The following is a 19731-nucleotide window of genomic DNA, read 5'->3' as shown; positions in this document are numbered from 1 at the left end:
TTCGAGATGGGAGAGAAAAGAACAAAATAGTTTTCAGTTTTGGGATGATTATCTATCTCGATATTATTTGATCGTAAGCAATAATGATTTTTTGTCAAAGCTTTAATAAATTGTTATTGTTGTTATTTTAGGGTTAAGTAAAACTGTTTTTTACGCGACATATAGACGGTCAACTGTGACTCTGAAATAAATCTATTTGGTGACGAAAAACAACAACCGTTCCTTAACGTTGATAGAGTTCGTAATGTACGTGTTCGTAAGTTTCGTAATTTTTCGTTATAGCCGTAGTATAAACACATCATCGGTGACCATTTCTACCGTCTTGTTACCACGATTCATGAGATACAGCCTGGTGTCTTACGGACTGACAGACAGATGAAGAGATTTTACCCTTTTAGTACAGATCCCTTACAATAGCCTACTTTTATACGTTGCGTTCAACTTAGGCATAATAAACGTAAATCTTAACATATAAAGAAATGCTGGTTTGTGAATTGATGGTTGATACCGCTGCACTATTAAACGTCTGAATCATTTTTGATACTATTTTTGCATCGTTATTTCAAAAACTGTCTCCCCGTACTATAAACAAGAAATAGAGAAACTGGTACACCGATAGTCATCACAATTGTCATTAAATTAAACCACATCTATACATTTAAATACCAGTATAATACCGTATCCATTCCCTAATATTTTTCTCTGACACATTAGCGTAGACGCCGGGTAATTTTCGGCCACAGCCAAAGCCGAAGGACGAGAGGCCGACGAGCCGGCCGAAGGAAACTGCTGCACCACCACTGTCACCCTGGAAAATGTATAAAATAATCTTGAAGGTCCCACAGGATACCATTTACCATTTGTCATGGGACTTTAGAAGGGTGGAGGTTGTCAATTTATCTGTTTAAAAAAAAACTTAGGATTGGATGAACCAATTTTGTTTATTGTCATTTAACGTATAGCTGTAATTTTTTCCATAGAAATTTCATAAAGTTCGGGTCTTTTTTTTATTTGAAGAGGGTTTTATATTTTTATTGTTCAAACAACATTATTTAATGTTTACGATCACAGATTGATGTAATAATATAAAGAAAACAACGGACTGGATGAACTAATTTTGTTGATTCTTTTTTAAATTAACAACTTCTTAAAATAATCAGAATTTTTGGCTTATTAGTGTTTTTTATTTGAACATGAGCAACACGAGACCCCTAAGTCGGACTGGGTATCCGACTTTTAAGCTCCATACTAAAAGTACCATTTGAAACACGTTAGAACTCGTTATGTAATAAATGGTCACCCACCCGCAAACCGACCGCATTAAACATCGCATACCTTGTGATCGATCAACTGATATAGTTGTAGCTTAGCCATGACTGATATACCAATAAGTTATATGAAGTTCTTCCAAAACAAATGTCCAAGAAATTACCTGACACGCATCCTGACTCCATCCACCAGCACAGAACATCCTGCTTGTAAGAGTATGGTTGTACCAGGACTGTTCAACTTCCTGGCATTCTTCCATGGAGACTATTCCCATCCTCGCCTGCTGAAGGGTATCTTGATATTCGCCCTGAAGTGTAATCATTATGATGAAAAAATGGATTCTGTTTACTGATTTTTGGGGGTACAAAAGACGCATTATCTTCAATGAAAGCTACTGGTTCCATTCCAAAATTTGATTGATTCAGAAACGCTTGCAGTGGCATTTTGTTTATATTATGCCTATTGAATGACTGTGTCACCGTTAAAACGTTACAACAATGACTTCAGTTGCGCGGTTCCAAAGTGTCATTTTTATAGACAAGAACCGGCAAGAAACTCCATAAGTTACTCTTTTAAAAATAACATATTACAGTATCATCATTTTACTCACTTTTTATGTTTTTGCAAAAACAGCGTAAATTAGCAAAACTAGTATCAAATAACTAACTGGTAAGATTGTGGAATGGAACAACAAAAAAAAAACATAATTTCAATTTAGCATCACCTCCAGTATAAGGCCTCTCCTTTCGTCTGCCAACCAGCATTTACTCTTAAATATGAGGTAAATCCTTTATCTTAATGCTTAGTTATTTTGGCAAAAAAAAACATAATGAAAACATACCTTCTCCTGAGGATATCCCCATCCAGACACATAAATGTTTTCACCACATTCTCCCCCACTGATGATGATGGGAGACACCAGCTTACTAATGTAAAGACCTCTGAATAACTTCAATAACTGAACGTCGTAGTCAAACTTATGTTCATGACCAAACATTGGATGGATTGAGTGTGACAGGATCATCACTTTTGGGCCTTTCAGTCGATAACTGCTTCCGATCCTGATGAAGTTGTGGTCTGAGCTAAAAAGTTATATAAATTATAAATACGTAGTTGTTTTTTTTTTATTTATCCTGCAGAGATCAAATTCTTCATGACGTAATTTTGAATATATCTTTACTGAAGATCAAAGCATTTTAGCAGGTTAAATCACTTTCTTGTAGTTTTAAAGCAACCAATTCCTTTAAAGTCCAGACTGCTCTGAAATGTATATTTTTTTCACCTCTTTTTCTCTCTTCAACTTTTTAAAATTAATTTTTAGAAATCTACCACTGGATCTAATTAAGAGTAGATGTTTGTAATTAAATTTGTAAGTTTTGCTTGTACTATCTTGTGTCAGTATCATTTTTTTATAAAAATTCCTGAGAATTGATAACTCACCCACAGTGCGCTGAAGTAAGTGCCCATTTCTTGTGTATGAGAGCTCCACCACAAACATCCCCATAGTTCACCTGGTAGGGTGCATGGCGAATTCTGATGTCATAGCCGCCTAATATTCTGGTCAAAGAAATACAATCATGCCATCAAATATAAAAAAAACTAAAAAACTCAATTGTTCAACAAAGTCTAAATTCATTATTTTATTGTAGTTTTTGAGTTTCTGCAATTTCTTCCCAAAATTGCTTTAACAGCACTCTGATTCCGCAACCCATTCTGACTAAGTGTCATGTTCTCTTCAAGGCATATCTTGTGATATACTTAATACTCAATCATCACCCAAATCACATCCCATATGTTATCATTTCACTTATATTTTCCAAAGTCTTGACAAGACAATATCATTTAACCCATTTCAATAATTGGAAAACACTAATAAATTTCACGTTTAAATTAGCTCATTTCCTCAAATCAACCATATCGAAAGAACACGCGAGCTCATCAATGAAATAGATTATGAAAATTCCATTAAAACTACTGTTACTCACCCGTACGCTATATTAAAATTAATTAAAAAAACTAAAACTAAGAAACGCATTACACACCCAACCAAATATAATCAATTAGAATTCCAATTATAATTTAATTGAAAATTAAGCAGGAGATTATAAAACTGAAATATAAACTGTTATCTCTCAATATTTATTAATGAAAATTACGCTTGCGTTCCTCACGTAAAACCATTACTACCGTTTTTTCTTCTAGCTCTTTGGCAGTCTCCCAGGCCGCCATGCTTGAAAAACAAGTAATTTTTTTTCGCCCAAATTATAAGTTTTTTTAAATATTCATACGCTAAATAATTTAATCATTGTGTCACAGACTTTCATAAACATTCAAGTCACAATGCACAAAGATACTCATACACAGAACAAGCATTCGTGGATCATACGAAGGCTTTCAGTACACGGGGATCGAACCCGAGACACGTCGAGCAAAGAGAGTTTATCGATGTGACCTTGACCACTTGGCTCTTTTTGCAGTCTAGTAAATCTGTATAATAAATGTGTAATAATAAAATTCTGAAAAGAAAACCCTTTAACGTATTCTTCTCTTCTTCAACAGCTTTCATCATATTTATGTTAAGGGCGCCTTCAAATCTTATCAGAGGAACGACCAGATCTTTCAGAACTATCACAACCCTACGTTATTTTCAATGGGGTGTTAACTAATTTGGATAAGATTGAAGGCTCATGCCAACATAAAGAATATCAGATTTCCAATGCAGCCATGTCAATGGTGACTGCTATTACAATGTTCTAAAGGTAGTCCTATAATATTATTTCTTATTTTTCTAAAGAGTTCCTCAAGGTAATCTTTTTGGACCACTTAATATTAAGTGTTGATGACTTAATGTAAAGAAATTGTGAGTTATTAGTTGGCTTGGCAACGTATTATTAGTACCTGCACTATGTTAATAAATAACAATAATTTAGTTTTAAACAAAAAACATGAAGTAAAATTTAAATAGCATCAACACTTATTCATCATCACAGCCTATATCTGTCCACTGCTGGACATAGGCCTCCCCATAAGTTCTCCAGCGCGACCGGTTCATTGCCACCTGCATCCAACGAGAACCAACGGCTTTCACCAGGTCGTCGGTCCATCTGGCAGGTGGCTGCCCCACGCTGCGCTTGGTGATACGTGCTCTCCACTCCAACACTTATTACCCGTGCACAAAAATATGTACGCTCAGTTTTCACATATCCTCGTTTATTTTTAATGTAATACAAATAATACAAAGGAAAAAATCAAACCTCAGACTGGACTTGAACCCGCGCCTCCTGGCTTTCCGGGCCAGACGCTTTACCAACTAAGCTACCGAGGTCAGTGACCAAGAGTTTGTTTACTTTACATCAAGACATGTGCTGTTTTCTGTTTTGAAACAGGCGCATAACTAAAAGCAAAAGAGTCAAATTCAAACAGAAAATCTAACAAAATTCCATCCGATTTGCCACCAAAGAAGATAGAATTAATAGATAGTTGATTAAAAGATTTTATTAAACAATGAGGACATTTTTATCAGTGGGGATGCCACAAAATTTCTAAAACTTTTTACCCATATATAATCTAGAGTTATTTAATAAAGAACCCCCAACAGTTAGAGCATTGATCAGAAACCAAGATTTGTTTCTTTCCAGGAATTAAAGGCTTGATTTTGAAATTTAAGCCTTACAAAATAAGCTTGAAATTTTTTTAGCATTTCAAAGCAACCTTGACAAACACTTGGTTAATAGTTACGCCAACCTTTTATTATATAGCCACTATCACATCGAATCGGAATGGTCAACAAAAGCAAAGAATAAAATACAAAACGTTCCAAAATATTTTACTTCGTGTACAAAATCCTTCAATCAAATTGGATGCCGGTAGTCTGTTCTATCCAGGTTCGGACCTTCGCGAGTTTGCTGTAGACGCCATAGGACCCTGGGGTCGCGCAGCCGTAGCCGAAGGAGACCAGGCCGAGGAGACGGTCGTAGGCCGCCGCTGGGCCACCAGAGTCGCCCTGGAATCAGTGGGTTTGTAATTTTATATCAAAATAGTTTTGGCTATTTGGCTATGAATCTGATAAGACGATATATTTCAAGTACAAACTATTAGAAATATTTATCGATATGGGGATAATTTTGATATGATTGATATGATATTATTATTTTTTTACAGATGAATTAGCTTATGTTCTGGTAAATGCCTAAAAATAGATGTTCATACAAAAGGCTAAGATGAATTAACTTATTTTTACTTACTCTACTTTAATCGGTGGTGTATTTCAAAACCAGAACTTAAACAAAAATTTATAAGTGCGGTCAAACTTAGAATTTTTGACTTAGGTCAATAATTCTTTCCCTTTAGCCACACACTAGTTCAATGATTAAAGTAGTTATTTCGAAAAAACATTTATGGATTGCCAAACATATCTCTTAAGTCCATATTTTCGTAGTCTGACCTCCTCAGCGGTACTTCTAATAAAAAAGATATCAAAAACATTCGTTCTGAAACATGAAAGAGCAATCCATATTTAATCCAAGCTACCATGTAAAATTTCTCAGACTACATAAAATTTGTTTTTCTTCTAAAGCATTTTTTACCTAACATATACTAAAATTTCCAAATTGCCCTCTATTGCAAAATGGATGCTTACAATTTTGTCTCAAAGAAGAGTTGTTGCTATCCTAAGAGCGAGATATCGTACTACACTAGATTTTTATCTCAACGTGTGTATTAACGAGAAAGACATAAAGTGTTAACTCCATGAAAGCAAAATTTTGCCTGGACAAGACGCACCTGGCAAGCATCCTTCTTTCCTTCAGCGAATCCAGCGCAGAACATACGAGCAGTCAAAGTGCCTCTGAAGTAGGGGAACGGTACTTTCTGGCAGTGCTCCTTCGATATAATAGGCAGCCTCACCGCCCGGAGAACATTCGAGTACGGTCCCTAGAAACAAAAAAATGTACTTTAGAAGGCTTTCAATGAAGGTGTACTTTGTTTTTTAAGGTTCACTTAGCATTTTCAAGGCGAAAAGAATAAATAAAATTACTTAATGTCAGACTTATTATATAACAGTCGCACCCCATACGACAGTACATACAAAATCTAAACATAAGATACTAATGAACACTAAAAATAAAATACTAGAAATAACATATCGTTAGTCATTCTAATCTGTATGGCTCAGGGCAGTATATTGAGACCGCTACAAAAATATAACATAAAAAGTACTATTTTTAAGAATCAATTACGTGTAATTGCCATCTTGCCGCCAAAGCGATGCAGTCAGAGCATACGTAAGAACCGCAACGATGCGAGTCTAGTTATAAATGATTGTTTCCAATTTGTTACATTCGAATGGCTAATAGAAACGTGTAGATGGGCGTAACCAATGAGATTTTAATTTACCGCCTGGTTCCAAAACATGCTACATCTAAAATTAATAAATATCCATTAAATTGAATATATTATATACCATGCATGTTTAAATGGAACATAAATACTAACATGGTTATTTATATTTATATAGTAAAGTTAATTTGTCTGTGTTTGTAACACAGTAAGTGTAACAGACGCTTCCTGGACTGAACAATTTTAATGCAACTTTGTAGGTGACCTATATGTAGCAGACCTCCCAAAAAAAACAAACTGACATCCATGGGCATTCATAGGTGGAATCGAGGGCAAAAGTTAGTATTACATAAACGTAGGTACACAAATTGGTTCCTTATCTAAAGAAATTATATTTATTAAAATTCTTTGATTATATAAATGTTACTAAGTGTTTACTCTACGTATACTACAATAAGGCTAAATTCAGTATCAAAACCGGTTCTCAAATTAAATTCCAGGAAATTGAATCTTAATAATTTGTTTGTTTACTATAAGTTTATTTTTGGATCAGTTACAATTCTTGCATCAGGAATAAAACGGGACCTACAGCCTAATCCCAAATCAATCTATTCCCATGACCTTTAGAAAATAAGAGTTTGAACTTACATTTTCCTCAGTATTTCCCCAACCAGTAACAGTAATTACTTTACCAATGACCATATCTTCAATATGTGCCAGTTTTATCGGTTGGATGTTCTCGTCAAACTTCAAAGGTTCACTTAATTCCAAAAGTTGGAAATCATAGTCAAATGGGTGATCCTTCTTCTTGGCTGCCCACATCGGATGCACGTGGCTTCGCTTCACAGACACCTTCCTTCCCTGGTTAATATATTTTGAACCGACCCTTATGTACGGCTTCTTGCTTTGGAGAAATTGTGAGATTACGTTTAGCGTTTGTTTTTAATTCACCACATATAAAAAAAAAAATCTTCATATCCAGTAGTGTAATTTTCAGAAACGCATGAGTTTGAGGAGAACAGAGAAAAGCTTAAGTCCAGCATTGGAAGTTATAGGCTAATTTTAATATGAATACTTAAGTAAAAAAAGATTACAAAGAAACAAGAGCAAATACTCCCAAAAATCATCATCCACAGTAAATACGTATAAGAAAACTTTGATGAATTGATCCAAAACTGTCAAATACAATTCAAAATTGTTGTTTGTTTTTATGCTGCTTATCACGTAAAAGAACTTGATGATAAGACATCCGCAATTAAGAGCAGTCTAAATGTGTCAACATGTGTTTACAAATATGCAAAAAATAGTACAAGGTGACTAACTGTATAGCAGTCAATTTGAAATACCGTTACTCGAAAATCAAAGAATACTTACATGAAGCAGTCAAGAGTAACAAACAAATGATCTCACCCACAATGTCCAGCTGTCAAAACCCATCGTTTATCAATGATAGCTCCTCCACAGTTGGTGCCATAGCCGACGTGATACGGATACAAAACTATATCAACTTCTTCACCTCCAACAATTTTATCATCACCATAGTTTGCTTCGAAGTCGTATGCATGAGATTCCCCAGTCCTTTCACCATCTCGATCTTTGCCATAGTCAAAGCTATCTACATCAGGCATTTCAGTTGGTTCCTCATAAGACTCAATATCAAGTCTATCTATGTCATCTTTCCTTAGTCTCTTCGAATAACTCTGCCTTTGCAATGACGGTGAATAGATCACATTTTTCGATTTGATCGGTATTTTCTGTACTGGTATTAATAAAACGTCATACTCTGAAAATTTTAAATATCACATTATAAAAAAAATCAAGGCTTACAAAACAATGACCTTGAAGGGAATCGGGATTCTAGTTGGAATCTAAGTAGACAACGCCATACAAATGATAAAGTTATAACTGATGTAACTGGAATTTCCAAAGATCTATTCAACGTTAAGATGAACAGTTTTCTGTCGTGTTATTTAATAGTAAATAAAATTGTAAACAAAGCAAATAGTTTGAAAGAACCCAATGTTGATAATAAAAGTAAAGTTGAAGATGATTTAACGGAATTTATACAATCCAAAGCAAATGATGAAATATGAAAGATGTTTTTCAATGAATTCACTGTTTATCCAATAAATGTTAAGCAGAAACTCCACGATAAACCAGGAAATATTTGGATTCCCAACATTTGAGACTTGTAACAATATATCCCACCGAATCCAAGTATTTCCATCCCCAGAATAAAGACGATGATCGGTGTCATCTTCGGGTGTCGCACTTAGACTATCGAAAACAGATAAAACAAGATAAAACGTACTGTCAAGTTGCGCTGGTATTAAACAATATAATAGGATTATCGTAATTAAAAATATATTACACATTATGATTCAAATTATCTAGTGATCCTCATCACGATATATCGCTTTTGCCACGAAACGATATCTGAATAGAAGAATTCATTTTAAATCCAATGATTGTTCTATTGTCGAAGTTAATTCGGCATGAAATTAATAAATCAGAAACTAGTTTTTCATATTTTGTTAGTTTGAATTTTGTGTTTCTTATAATTGTTACATTGTTACTATTATCAGGTATAATATATTTTTCTAGTTCCGTGTAGATTATATAGGATTAAACTATAATATTCAATAAACTAAAATTGTTTTGTATCAAAATTTTGATAATATTTTGAATTTTTCTTTTCCATGGTTCCATGTGCTGCCATCTGCCGTTGTCTCTTGTAAATCATGTGCTGTTAACACTGCCATCTATGTTACAGACAAGAAAACTGGTAAAAAGAAAGTTTTCGTTGCAATCTTATATAATCATTCGAAAAAGTTAAATATCAGTGCGAGTAGTCTCAACTATATATTTTTTGGTATCCTATACCTTCTTATTTTATTTGTAACTTTTAGGCATGTGCAACCATATTCAAACATTTCGAAGCATGTTAGCGCCACCTTGTGTCGAATAGCAAAACAAAATTTCCCAATATCAAAAGACTAAAAATTATGTCTAATTTCATAGCTAAAAACTTACGTTATTTTATATGAAAATAAAGTTTATTCAGTAAAATATTGAAAATTCTGAAAAAAAGACGTTCATCACGAGTGCTACTTTGGGAGGTATAACTTAATAAAAAATAACAAGGGTCGATAACGTAAAGATAGTTCGGAAACAGCAAGAAACATAATAAAAGTAACATAATTGAGCTGGCATAGAAAAAAACCTTGTCTATAAAACGTCAGAAAGAAGCCAATTTAACGAACGGAGTCAATAAATAAATGACCTTTTTAAGGCTTCCATTGAAATTCTTTATTATTTATGTAGTCTTTATAGTATACGTACATAGAATGTATTCTTCAAAATTTTCCAGACAGGTAGTGAAGAAAAAAATCTCCTTTAACGATGTCATTATTCTTTTTTCAATCTTTTCTTGACATTAGGCTGTTTTTGTTAAAAAAAAACAATAGTAGCTAGCAAAATATAATCTTTAGGTACATAAAACTAAATTTATTTGAAATCATATTTTATTCATCATTGGCCTAACCTTTTCCCAACTATGTTGGGGTCGGCTACCAGTCTAACCGGTTTCAGCTAAGTACCAGTGTTTTACAAGGAGCTATGTGACCACCTCAACCCAGTTACCTGGAACACGATACCCCTTGGTTGGACTGATTGTCAGACTTTTCAAGCTTCTGACTACCTGTAACGACTGTCAAAGATGTAGGAATAACAGCCGGGACCCACAATTTAACGTGCCTTCCGAAACACGGAGGAACTCGTTATGACAAAGATCACCCATCTACGGACCAACCGTGAACGGGAAAACAAAGGTAGGACAAAAGCGCCACCAGAAGGCCGCGGATAAATCCTGAACTAACGAACAATAGTCCCGTAATAATGCTCGTGCTTTCGATATTCGGGAAGGAGCACTTTCCTAGCTATGAGCCAGAAAAATAATTTTATACATAATTAATATAATTATGTACTATATCTATGTAAGTCATACTTATATCCTTTTTACATTGACAATATATTTTTTAATATCTATAAACTTTACCATCTAATAATACATAATAATAACTTTATACAGGATCCGTCATTCGGATTTCATAAATTAAGTAAATAACAACGTTTATTTTTTAAGTAGAATTCCATTCAAATTTAAAAAAGTGTGTCTGTCCAAATATTGATGTTCCTGCTTTTATCAGACTAAGGTTTCAAAACTAAACTATAGAATGAATTCTGAAACAATTGATATCCTCTTTCATTTAATTCCGGCACTCAGAAAACTTTACCTGTCATTTTGATCTAGTTCTAAGTACACTAGGCAAAAATTTTCTAAAACTTACTTCTTCAGTCTCCAGGACCAACTCCTTTGAAAATCCTTGATACTTGTACCTTTTTATATTATATAAGAAGCTCTATGTTCAGTCGACTTAAAACACCCCTTCGCCTTCCCCAGGGCGTAGGATGTCCATGAGGATTTCCATTGAACAAAAAAAAAACTAACCGCATCATAATTCAATTCTAACATATTTATTATAAGTAAGTTTACACCTCGGCATAGTAAAACACCCAAAAAGGTATGTTATTTTTTTAATTATTACGCGTATTTATTGGGACAGCCCGACTACTTTTTCCACGGGAGTCCTTAATCACCAGCTGTCGCTGGAATAAATCATGACATAGGTATTTGTTTTTATCTTATCATGTCGATAAAGAAAATCCCAACTGGGCACACTCGTACCGTGTAGGGAAGGTTTGAGCATTGATCACCACACTAGCTTACTACGGGTTGGCGGTTTCAGATTCTAGACATACTTAAGTTTATTATATTAAAAATAAATGAATTCTACTTGACCTAATTCCTCTTTATCTCTCCCTTTTTCTGAAATTTGGTATCAAAATACAATGACAAAAGAACTACATTGTATAAACAAATACGCAAGCAGTATTCCCTCATTTGTTTTACTGTACTGTATGTTCAAACTTCGCTTCCAATAAGACTTTTTCCAAATTACAGTAGACATGTATATAGCTGAACTTCTTTCTTTTTTAATCTCACCACATTAATCGTGATGTTATAACACAAACCCTTATATTTACCTTCATTGAACTTTTTAGTTCAATATTATACCTACTTACGCATATTATTCTTAATCATTTCTGTATCTAAAACTATTTTCTAGCCCAACGAAATTGTTGACACCATCAAACCATAATTTATACTTTGATCTAACAGACAAAACATAGTCTTATTTTTACCAGAACAACCGAAACTTGGGTAGCACCAGTCAAGTTGAAAGCTGTAAAAAAACTAGCAGTAAGTACTACCTGCAAACCATTTCACAATAAAAACAATAATAATAAGAAACAGACTGTTTTTATTTTAACCACCTAAACCTTATGCCTTTTTTGATGGAACAACAATAACTCCCGTTTCACAGCACCAAAATGACATTCTTATAACACCTGCATGAAACTCTACACTCGTTACTCCGACAAATACTTGATTTTTACAATATGTGTCGCACGGGCTCCAACTTTACAGCAAGAGACACCGCGCGAGCACAACTATTGGGGGTGCCGGATTGGTGAAAAATGAGAAGGCCCTTGTATAAACACCAAACTCAATTTATTGACGCTCAAACAGAGGATACAAAACGTAAACAAACGCAGTTTGTTTACGTCGACTATTTCGTAGGGCTCCGTTGATGTCCTTTAGGGCTTCGCTGATGTCCTTTAGGGCTTCGCTGATGTCCCGGGGCTCCTTCGTTGTATCCGAGGCGTCGCTGTTGCTGAAGTCTTCGAGGGCTTCCTATTTCTTCCTGTTGGTCCGCTCTTCTTGCTGTGTTGCCGCCGAATGTGTCGACTCTCGGTGTGGGCCGCATTTTATACAAATTCGGGCCCCGAAATTCCCCCGCTCCCATTGGCCGACCAATAAGATCGCTCGCTTTTCGACCAATAAGAGCGGGGGCGGGGCCCGCGCGCGGTTTTTTCCTTAAGGTTAAGTACGACGATACTTTACCACACCGAGAGCCGTTTACTTAAAATGCTATTTTCTATTTAAAAATGAATTACAATAGTATGTTAACTATACATTTTCTGAATCATTACTTAGCCTATAATATGAGAAAAATATTATTTTTACAATATTCCTATCTTACAAATATTCACAATTTTCATATAAACTTTAATTAATTCCGGCTCTCCTATTGGTCGCTGTTACTGGAATGTTTTCCAATAGGAGGCCGGAGTATACTAAACAAACAATAATCTAATCAGACTCTAATTTGACTTAAACTATACTTAAACCTAATCATATAACACTAATCACAAATACTGTTCATTGTTTACACTTTTTCTCTTAAACTGTTCACGCTGTCCCGCACATCTCTCCCGCCGTGCGACGATGTTGCATCTCCTCCGTGTGCGGGTCCGTCGTCGTGCAGGGGCAGGATCACCAGCTTCCTCACTGGTCGACGTAGAACTCCTCCTTTTGTCCGGATGTCCACTGCTCTGACGACTCCATCTGGGCCGGGGTACGTGTCGATGACCCTTCCTCTGACCCACACGTTACGGGGCAGGTTGGCGTCGACTATTTGTACGAGGTCGTTGACCTGCACAGCTGGGCCCCGTCCGTGCGGCTCCCGCCGGTGTTGAAGCTCGGGTAAGTACTCTCTCACCCAGCGCGTCCAGAATAAGTCAGCGAGCCTTTGGGCTGCTCGCCAGCTGGATCTCGAAGCTACGTCCTTGTCGGTGAAACTTCCAGGCAGCGGTACTCGACCCTGTCCTCCTAGGAGGAAGTGATTCGGCGTCAGGGCTTCTGGATCTTCGGGGCTCACTGAAACGTGGGTCAGTGGCCTGCTGTTCACGGTGTACTCCACCTCGGCTAGTAGTGTGGATAACACCTCTTCTGTAGGGTGTCGCTCGTGCAGAGTGGCGGCGAGCGCCGTCTTGACTGACCGGACCATTCGTTCCCATGCTCCTCCCATGAACGGTGCGCCAGGAGGTATGAACCGCCAAGCGATGGTTCTCTTTGCAGCTTCTTCCGCCGTCGCTTCATCTATTTGTTGTCGAAGTTCCTTTTCAGCTCCCTTTAGGTTGGTGCCGTTGTCCGACCATATTTCTGTAGGGCAGCCGCGTCGAGAGATCATTCTTCGGACTGCCATCACTGCTGAGTCGGTGCTGAGTGAGCCTGCAATTTCGAGATGGATGGCTCGCGTAGTGAGGCAGGTAAATATCGCGACGTAGCGTTTCTGTCGCGTTCTTCCAACTGTTACAGATAGCGGGCCGAAGTAGTCCACCCCAGTGTAGGTGAATGGCCTTTTGTGATGAGCCAAACGACACTGTGGTAGATCACCTGTTCGTGGATGTGGCGGAGTCCCTGTCTTCATTCTGCAGAACAAACACTGTCGCAGTACTGAGCGCGTTGTAGGGCGCAGGCGTAACACCCAGTACTGTTGTCTACACTCGTTAACTGTCGCTTCTACTCCTGCGTGATGTAGCTGTTGGTGTATCGCTCGTATCCATGTCTTAACTATAGGATGGTCTCCGTCTATTATCATGGGGCTCTTGAAGTCTTCTGGCATGTATTTGACGGCTTTTATGCGACTTCTAAGCCGGAGGGCACCATCCACACACGTGACGCTGAGTTGATGTAGTCTGCTTTCCTTGTTGACCGGTTTCCCACTCCTTAGGTTGGCTATTTCTTCTGCGAACGACTCTTCTTGAGAAGCACGCATCAGCAACTCCTCCGCCTGCTTGAGGTTCTCGGCAGAGACTGGAAGGAATTTTCTATTTATCTTTGTTGTTGTTTTCTTCTGTGTTTCATTAGTGCTTGACGTTTTTCTTGCTATCTTATTCCAGTTTGGATCCTGTTCTTTGTTTTTCTTAGTCCTTCTGTAATTTACGCTTTCTTTATTTCTTCTGCAGAGTTCAATGAATAGAAGAACTCGCGCTGTAGTATATCGAAGCCGGTGCCAGTTAGAGAAGCGTGAGGCTTCGGGTAGCCCTTCTGTTAATCTAAGTTCTCTTTTATTCGCTACGTGGTTCACCTTCTCTTCCCCAGAAGTGTCTTCGATCTTCTTAGTATCTGTCTCGACTGGCCACTGGTCCTCTTCTTCGTACAAGAAGTCGGGTCCCTTGTACCATCTGTGATCCTTGTCGAAGGTGAGCGGGACGTCTCGTGTAGCGTCGTCCGCTACGTTCAGCTTCGTCGGAACCCAGCGCCACTCGTTAACTTTGGTACTTTCTTCTATAGCAGCAAGCCGATGAGCCACGTATGGTTTGTAGGTGCGTGACCCTGTCCTGATCCAGGTGAGTACTGTCTTACTGTCGGTCCAGAACACCTTGCAGTCAGGTTTCCTCTCGTGCTCTTCTATGACTGAGTCTGCCAGTCTGGTGCCCATAACTGCAGCTTGAAGCTCCAACCTCGGGATCGACGTTAGCTTCAACGGTGCCACCTTCGCCTTGGCGACGATGAGAGAGAGCTTGACCTCGCCGTCAGGAGTTTTCGTTCTCCAATACAGGACCGCAGAATATGCTGACTCGCTGGCGTCGGTGAAGATGTGAAGCTGTATCGAGGCAGCGTCGCTGTAGTTCAGGTATCGCCTCGGTATCTTCACGTCTCGTAGCTTCTGTAGGTGAGTCAGCCAGGTCGTCCATTGCTCCGCGAGATCTTCGTCTATAGGGTCGTCCCACGCCGTTCCTCTGCGCCACACTTCCTGCAGGAGCTGCTTCGCCCGTATGGTGACAGGAGACGCGAAGCCGAGTGGGTCGAACAGTGACATTACTATCCGCAAGGCTTCTCTCTTCGTAGGTGTTTCTCCCTCCAGTAGCGTTGTCGGAACGCGAGCTAAGTTGAGGTTGAAGGTCAGCTCGTCTGTGTTCAACTTCCAGATGACTCCTAGTACTCGTTCTGTTTTCTCTTCTGTCTTGTAGAGTTCCATATCTTCTATGAGCTCCTCCTCTCCCAGCTCTTGGAGCAGCAGGGTTGAGTTGGACTTCCACTGTTTGAGTTCGAAGCAGGCCTTTGCGTGTATATCTCGAACTCCCTTAGCTATACGTACTGCGTCCTCTAGACTCCTGAAGCTGTCTAAGTAGTCATCTACGTAGTGCTTCTCTATGATCGCTGCTGCAGCCTCGGGGTGTGTGGCTTCGTGTTCTTTGGCGTTCAAGTTCTTGACATATATTGCTGTTGACGGTGAGCTCGACGCGCCGAAGATCAGAGACGTCATTCTGTACTCTTCTGGAGGCTGGTCGTCTCTTCTGTTGCCCCTCCACACGTATCGCAGGGAGTCTCTGTCAGCTTCTCGAAGTTTCACTTGCATGAACATTTCTTTAATGTCCGCCGTGACTGCTATTTGATGTTGTCGGAAACGCATGACGACTCCAGGCAGCGACTGCATCAGGTCAGGTCCCTTCAGCAGCATGTCGTTGAGCGCCACCCCTCTTGTCTTGGCGGCGGCGTCGTGTACCACCCTGAGTTTCTCTGGCTTCATTGGATTGATGACAGCGAAGTGTGGTAAGTACCATGTCTTCTTGGGGTTCTTGTCTGCAGGAGCACGTTCGGCGTAGCCTTTGGCGACGAGTGCTTCCATCTGTTCATTATACTTCTGTTTAAGCTTCGGGTCGCGATCTAATTTTCTCTCTATATTTTCGAGCCTCTTCACGGCGTTGCAGTAATTGTTGGGAAACGAGATGTCTTCTTGTTTCCATAAGAGGCCCGTTTCGTATCTTCCTTCTCCTATTCTTCTCGTTGTCTTCTCTAGGACTCGGAGAGCTTGCTGTTCTGGATCTGTTGTGGGCTTCTTCGGGACGATGCATAAAGAGTCCATTTCGAAGTACTTCTTGACCATGGCTTCTAGGTCATCTTCTGGTGATTCTTCTGTGATATGTGATACATAGTCGATCGCGTGCTTCATTGTCCTGGTTTGGCTTCCGTGCAGGACCCAACCCAGCGGCGTGAGGGAGGCCACTGGTTGGTGCTGATCGCCTCTTCTTATCCTTGTGGTCACCAGAAGATGCCAGTTGTCCTGTCCGATCAGTAGTCGTGGCTTGGCTTGGTCGTACGTCAGGTGTCCCATCAAGTCCGTCAGGTGCTTGCAATCTTGAACCACTTCCCTGGACACCTTCTGTGATGAGACTTGCAGGTTCTTAACTGTTCTGGCTCGGACTCGCTCTTCATGACCGTTCATACCCTTTAATCGGAAGGTGACTCTTCTTGACGCAGCTTCTGACGTCTTCAACTCGTTGATAGTTTCTATACGTAGGGGGTCGACGGGTCCTGTGGCACCTATCTCCTTGGCGACCTCTTCGTCTATTAATGTTACTGTCGACCCGTCGTCCAGCAGAGCGAAGGTGTCCACGACTCCTTTGGGCCCCTTCACCTTCAGCGGCACGATCTTCAAGTAAGACTGTTTTCTTGTTGCTGTCCACGCAGAGTTGATTACTTCTTTGTCCTGTTCTTCTGTAGGAATCTTCTCTGTGCTTCTTTCAAAATGAAGTAACCTGTTGTGAAAATACTTGCAGTTATCTATCCCACAGGGCTTGGGCTTGCAACTATGGGTTTTGTTTCTGTAACGCAGACAGCGAAAGCACAACTTCCTTGCCTTGGCTAGGTCCCATCTTCCGCTGTTGTCCTTCTTCTTGAACTCTGCACAGTCTTGCGTGTTGTGTCCCGTCTCGTCGCATGCTGGACACTTCGGTGTAAACGTTTGCACGTTGTTGACTCTCTGCGGTTTTCTAACTGTAGGTGGCGCTGCTACCTGTTCAGGTAGCGCATATGGACCGCAGAGTTCAGCCTCCCGTCTGAGAAATCTTTCCATCTTGACGAGATCGGGTTCACTCTTCTGTTGACTGGCGGCGTAGTCAAAATACCTGTACTTGAGTGTTGGGGTTAATTTGTCCACCAGAGATTTGCATATCTCCGGGTTATATAGGTAGTTCAAACAGCTGAGAGTCTTCAATGTAGCGACGATGTTGGAGACCTTCGTTGAGAAGATGCATATATCTCGTGGCGATTCCGTGAGGCGTGGGAGTCCCCGGAGCGCCTCCATCTCCACCATCGCTATTGCTTCTGGTCGCCCGAATCTTGACTCCAATGTCTTCATAACTTCTTCCGGAGCTGCACTGGTGATGAGCAGGCCCTCCACGGCTTCCCTGGCTCTTCCTTTGAGGTTTCTTCTAAGCCTGTTCGTGTTTTCTATAGGAGAGTACGACGACGCCGTCTCATAGTAGGCCGCGCGGAAGGGCAGCCATTCTTGATGTGCACCGCTGAAGATCGGAAGTTCAATGAACTTCGGTCGCTGAGCGGCCTTGACCGCGAACGTTATTGCTTCAGCCAGCTGCGAGAAGTCCGCTGGACCTCCCGCCGGTGTTGGCTGCGCGGGCTGCTGAGTCTTCTGCTGTGGCGTCGCGTCCTCCTCTGCTGTGTTCTTGTTGGTGTCGAGCCAATTGGACACCTTCTCGTTCACCTCGGTGATAGAGACGTCGCCTTCTTCATCTTCATCTTCTGTGTCTTCAGTCTCCAAGGCGGCCAGCTTCGCCGCCGCGAGCTCGACCTGTAGGCGCAGGAGTTCTTCTTTGGCCTTTGCTATCCGCTGCGCCTTCTTGCTGTGTGTTGATCCCCCCCCTCCCCCCCTCTTGCTGGGGGCGCGCGGGGAGGTCGGTCCACCTGTTTCATGTGGGCCGGTTGCATCCTTCCTGTTCCGCTTGACTGTAGATGCTTCTGTTCTGTTTTTGTTGACACCGGCGGTTACCCCCCCCGCGGGGGGTTCATGTTCGTCTTCTTGACGGCGTGAGCGGGCAGCGTGGTAGCAGCGGAGTCCGAGACCGTAGGCGCGTTGGTTGCTGTTGCGGCCGCGGCGGTGGTGCCGGCGGTCGCGGTGGCGCCCGAGGTGGCGGCGGTGCCGGAGGTCGCGGCGGTTGCCGATGACTGCGTGGTGGCTGTCGTCACGGAGGCGGATGTATACTCTGTAGTTTCCGTGGCGGTAGTCCCTGTGGCTGTAGAATCGATCGCAGTCTCGGCGCTGTTGCCGGTCCCCGAGGTCGTAGCGGTGTCCTCGGATGATGGCTTCTGTTGTGTTGCGACCTTGCGGCCCTTTCCCTCGGAGCGTGTGACGGGCATGGCGCTTCTGTCTTCTATTCTTCGGTCTTCACAACTCGATCTGTAATTAAGTTCGATGTTCGAAAGGCCGACTCAATTCCACGGATCCGGCTCGAAGGACCATTAAATGTGTCGCACGGGCTCCAACTTTACAGCAAGAGACACCGCGCGAGCACAACTATTGGGGGTGCCGGATTGGTGAAAAATGAGAAGGCCCTTGTATAAACACCAAACTCAATTTATTGACGCTCAAACAGAGGATACAAAACGTAAACAAACGCAGTTTGTTTACGTCGACTATTTCGTAGGGCTCCGTTGATGTCCTTTAGGGCTTCGCTGATGTCCTTTAGGGCTTCGCTGATGTCCCGGGGCTCCTTCGTTGTATCCGAGGCGTCGCTGTTGCTGAAGTCTTCGAGGGCTTCCTATTTCTTCCTGTTGGTCCGCTCTTCTTGCTGTGTTGCCGCCGAATGTGTCGACTCTCGGTGTGGGCCGCATTTTATACAAATTCGGGCCCCGAAATTCCCCCGCTCCCATTGGCCGACCAATAAGATCGCTCGCTTTTCGACCAATAAGAGCGGGGGCGGGGCCCGCGCGCGGTTTTTTCCTTAAGGTTAAGTACGACGATACTTTACCACACCGAGAGCCGTTTACTTAAAATGCTATTTTCTATTTAAAAATGAATTACAATAGTATGTTAACTATACATTTTCTGAATCATTACTTAGCCTATAATATGAGAAAAATATTATTTTTACAATATTCCTATCTTACAAATATTCACAATTTTCATATAAACTTTAATTAATTCCGGCTCTCCTATTGGTCGCTGTTACTGGAATGTTTTCCAATAGGAGGCCGGAGTATACTAAACAAACAATAATCTAATCAGACTCTAATTTGACTTAAACTATACTTAAACCTAATCATATAACACTAATCACAAATACTGTTCATTGTTTACACTTTTTCTCTTAAACTGTTCACGCTGTCCCGCACACAATACGAAAGACAATTTT

At 40.5% G+C, this 19731-nt stretch overlaps 3 protein-coding genes across 4 annotated transcripts; all 3 read right to left on the bottom strand.

Annotated features, from left to right (window-relative positions):
• Window positions 1–282: 282 nt before the first annotated feature.
• On the bottom strand, window positions 283–3356 carry LOC113498155 (trypsin-7-like). Its single transcript, XM_026878096.1, has 4 exons — window positions 2710–3356; window positions 2111–2351; window positions 1433–1576; window positions 283–808 (listed from the first exon to the last, which is right to left on the bottom strand). Exons 2-4 carry the CDS (start codon window positions 2291–2293, stop codon window positions 659–661), a joined length of 477 nt encoding a protein of 158 aa, XP_026733897.1. The 5' UTR covers window positions 2294–2351; window positions 2710–3356; the 3' UTR covers window positions 283–658.
• A 1652-nt stretch (window positions 3357–5008) lies between these two features.
• Window positions 5009–9042, bottom strand: LOC113498325 (trypsin 5G1-like). Of its 2 annotated transcripts, none has more exons than XM_026878309.1 (5): window positions 8918–9042; window positions 8017–8389; window positions 7255–7510; window positions 6052–6201; window positions 5009–5272 (listed from the first exon to the last, which is right to left on the bottom strand). In XM_026878309.1, the coding sequence occupies exons 1-5, from the start codon at window positions 8979–8981 to the stop codon at window positions 5117–5119; spliced, it is 999 nt and encodes a 332-aa protein (XP_026734110.1). In that variant the 5' UTR covers window positions 8982–9042; the 3' UTR covers window positions 5009–5116. The 2 variants fall into 2 exon arrangements, with proteins under 2 accessions (XP_026734110.1, XP_026734111.1); XM_026878310.1 differs by lacking the exon at window positions 8918–9042 and adding an exon at window positions 8815–8897 and having other exon boundaries at window positions 5012–5272.
• Window positions 9043–12222: 3180 nt separating this feature from the next.
• LOC113498183 lies at window positions 12223–19210 on the bottom strand. The gene is made up of 2 exons (XM_026878126.1): window positions 19053–19210; window positions 12223–18762 (listed from the first exon to the last, which is right to left on the bottom strand). Exons 1-2 carry the CDS (start codon window positions 19208–19210, stop codon window positions 12960–12962), a joined length of 5961 nt encoding a protein of 1986 aa, XP_026733927.1. The 3' UTR covers window positions 12223–12959.
• Window positions 19211–19731: the final 521 nt, after the last annotated feature.

Source organism: Trichoplusia ni, chromosome 10, assembly GCF_003590095.1.
Source record: "Trichoplusia ni isolate ovarian cell line Hi5 chromosome 10, tn1, whole genome shotgun sequence".
Lineage (NCBI taxonomy): Eukaryota > Metazoa > Arthropoda > Insecta > Lepidoptera > Noctuidae > Trichoplusia > Trichoplusia ni.
This window is presented reverse-complemented; position numbering and strand designations above follow the sequence as displayed.

What these genes read in the sequence shown, in the direction of transcription:
- LOC113498155 (XM_026878096.1), bottom strand. Translation starts at nt 2,293, where the DNA reads ATGATCCTGTCACACTCAATCCATCCAATGTTTGGTCATGAACATAAG. An exon ending in GGGGATATCCTCAGGAGAAG is followed by an intron (nt 1,577 to 2,110) that starts GTATGTTTTCAT and finishes ATTACACTTCAG; the next exon opens with GGCGAATATCAAGATACCCT. An exon ending in GGAGTCAGGATGCGTGTCAG is followed by an intron (nt 809 to 1,432) that starts GTAATTTCTTGG and finishes TACATTTTCCAG; the next exon opens with GGTGACAGTGGTGGTGCAGC.
- LOC113498325 (XM_026878309.1), bottom strand. Translation starts at nt 8,981, where the DNA reads ATGTGTAATATATTTTTAATTACGATAATCCTATTATATTGTTTAATA. An exon ending in AATACCAGCGCAACTTGACA is followed by an intron (nt 8,390 to 8,917) that starts GTACGTTTTATC and finishes TAAAATTTTCAG; the next exon opens with AGTATGACGTTTTATTAATA. An exon ending in TTGACAGCTGGACATTGTGG is followed by an intron (nt 7,511 to 8,016) that starts GTGAGATCATTT and finishes ATTTCTCCAAAG; the next exon opens with CAAGAAGCCGTACATAAGGG.
- LOC113498183 (XM_026878126.1), bottom strand. Translation starts at nt 19,210, where the DNA reads ATGCGGCCCACACCGAGAGTCGACACATTCGGCGGCAACACAGCAAGA. An exon ending in CGAAGCCCTAAAGGACATCA is followed by an intron (nt 18,763 to 19,052) that starts GCGAAGCCCTAA and finishes CGAGTTGTGAAG; the next exon opens with ACCGAAGAATAGAAGACAGA.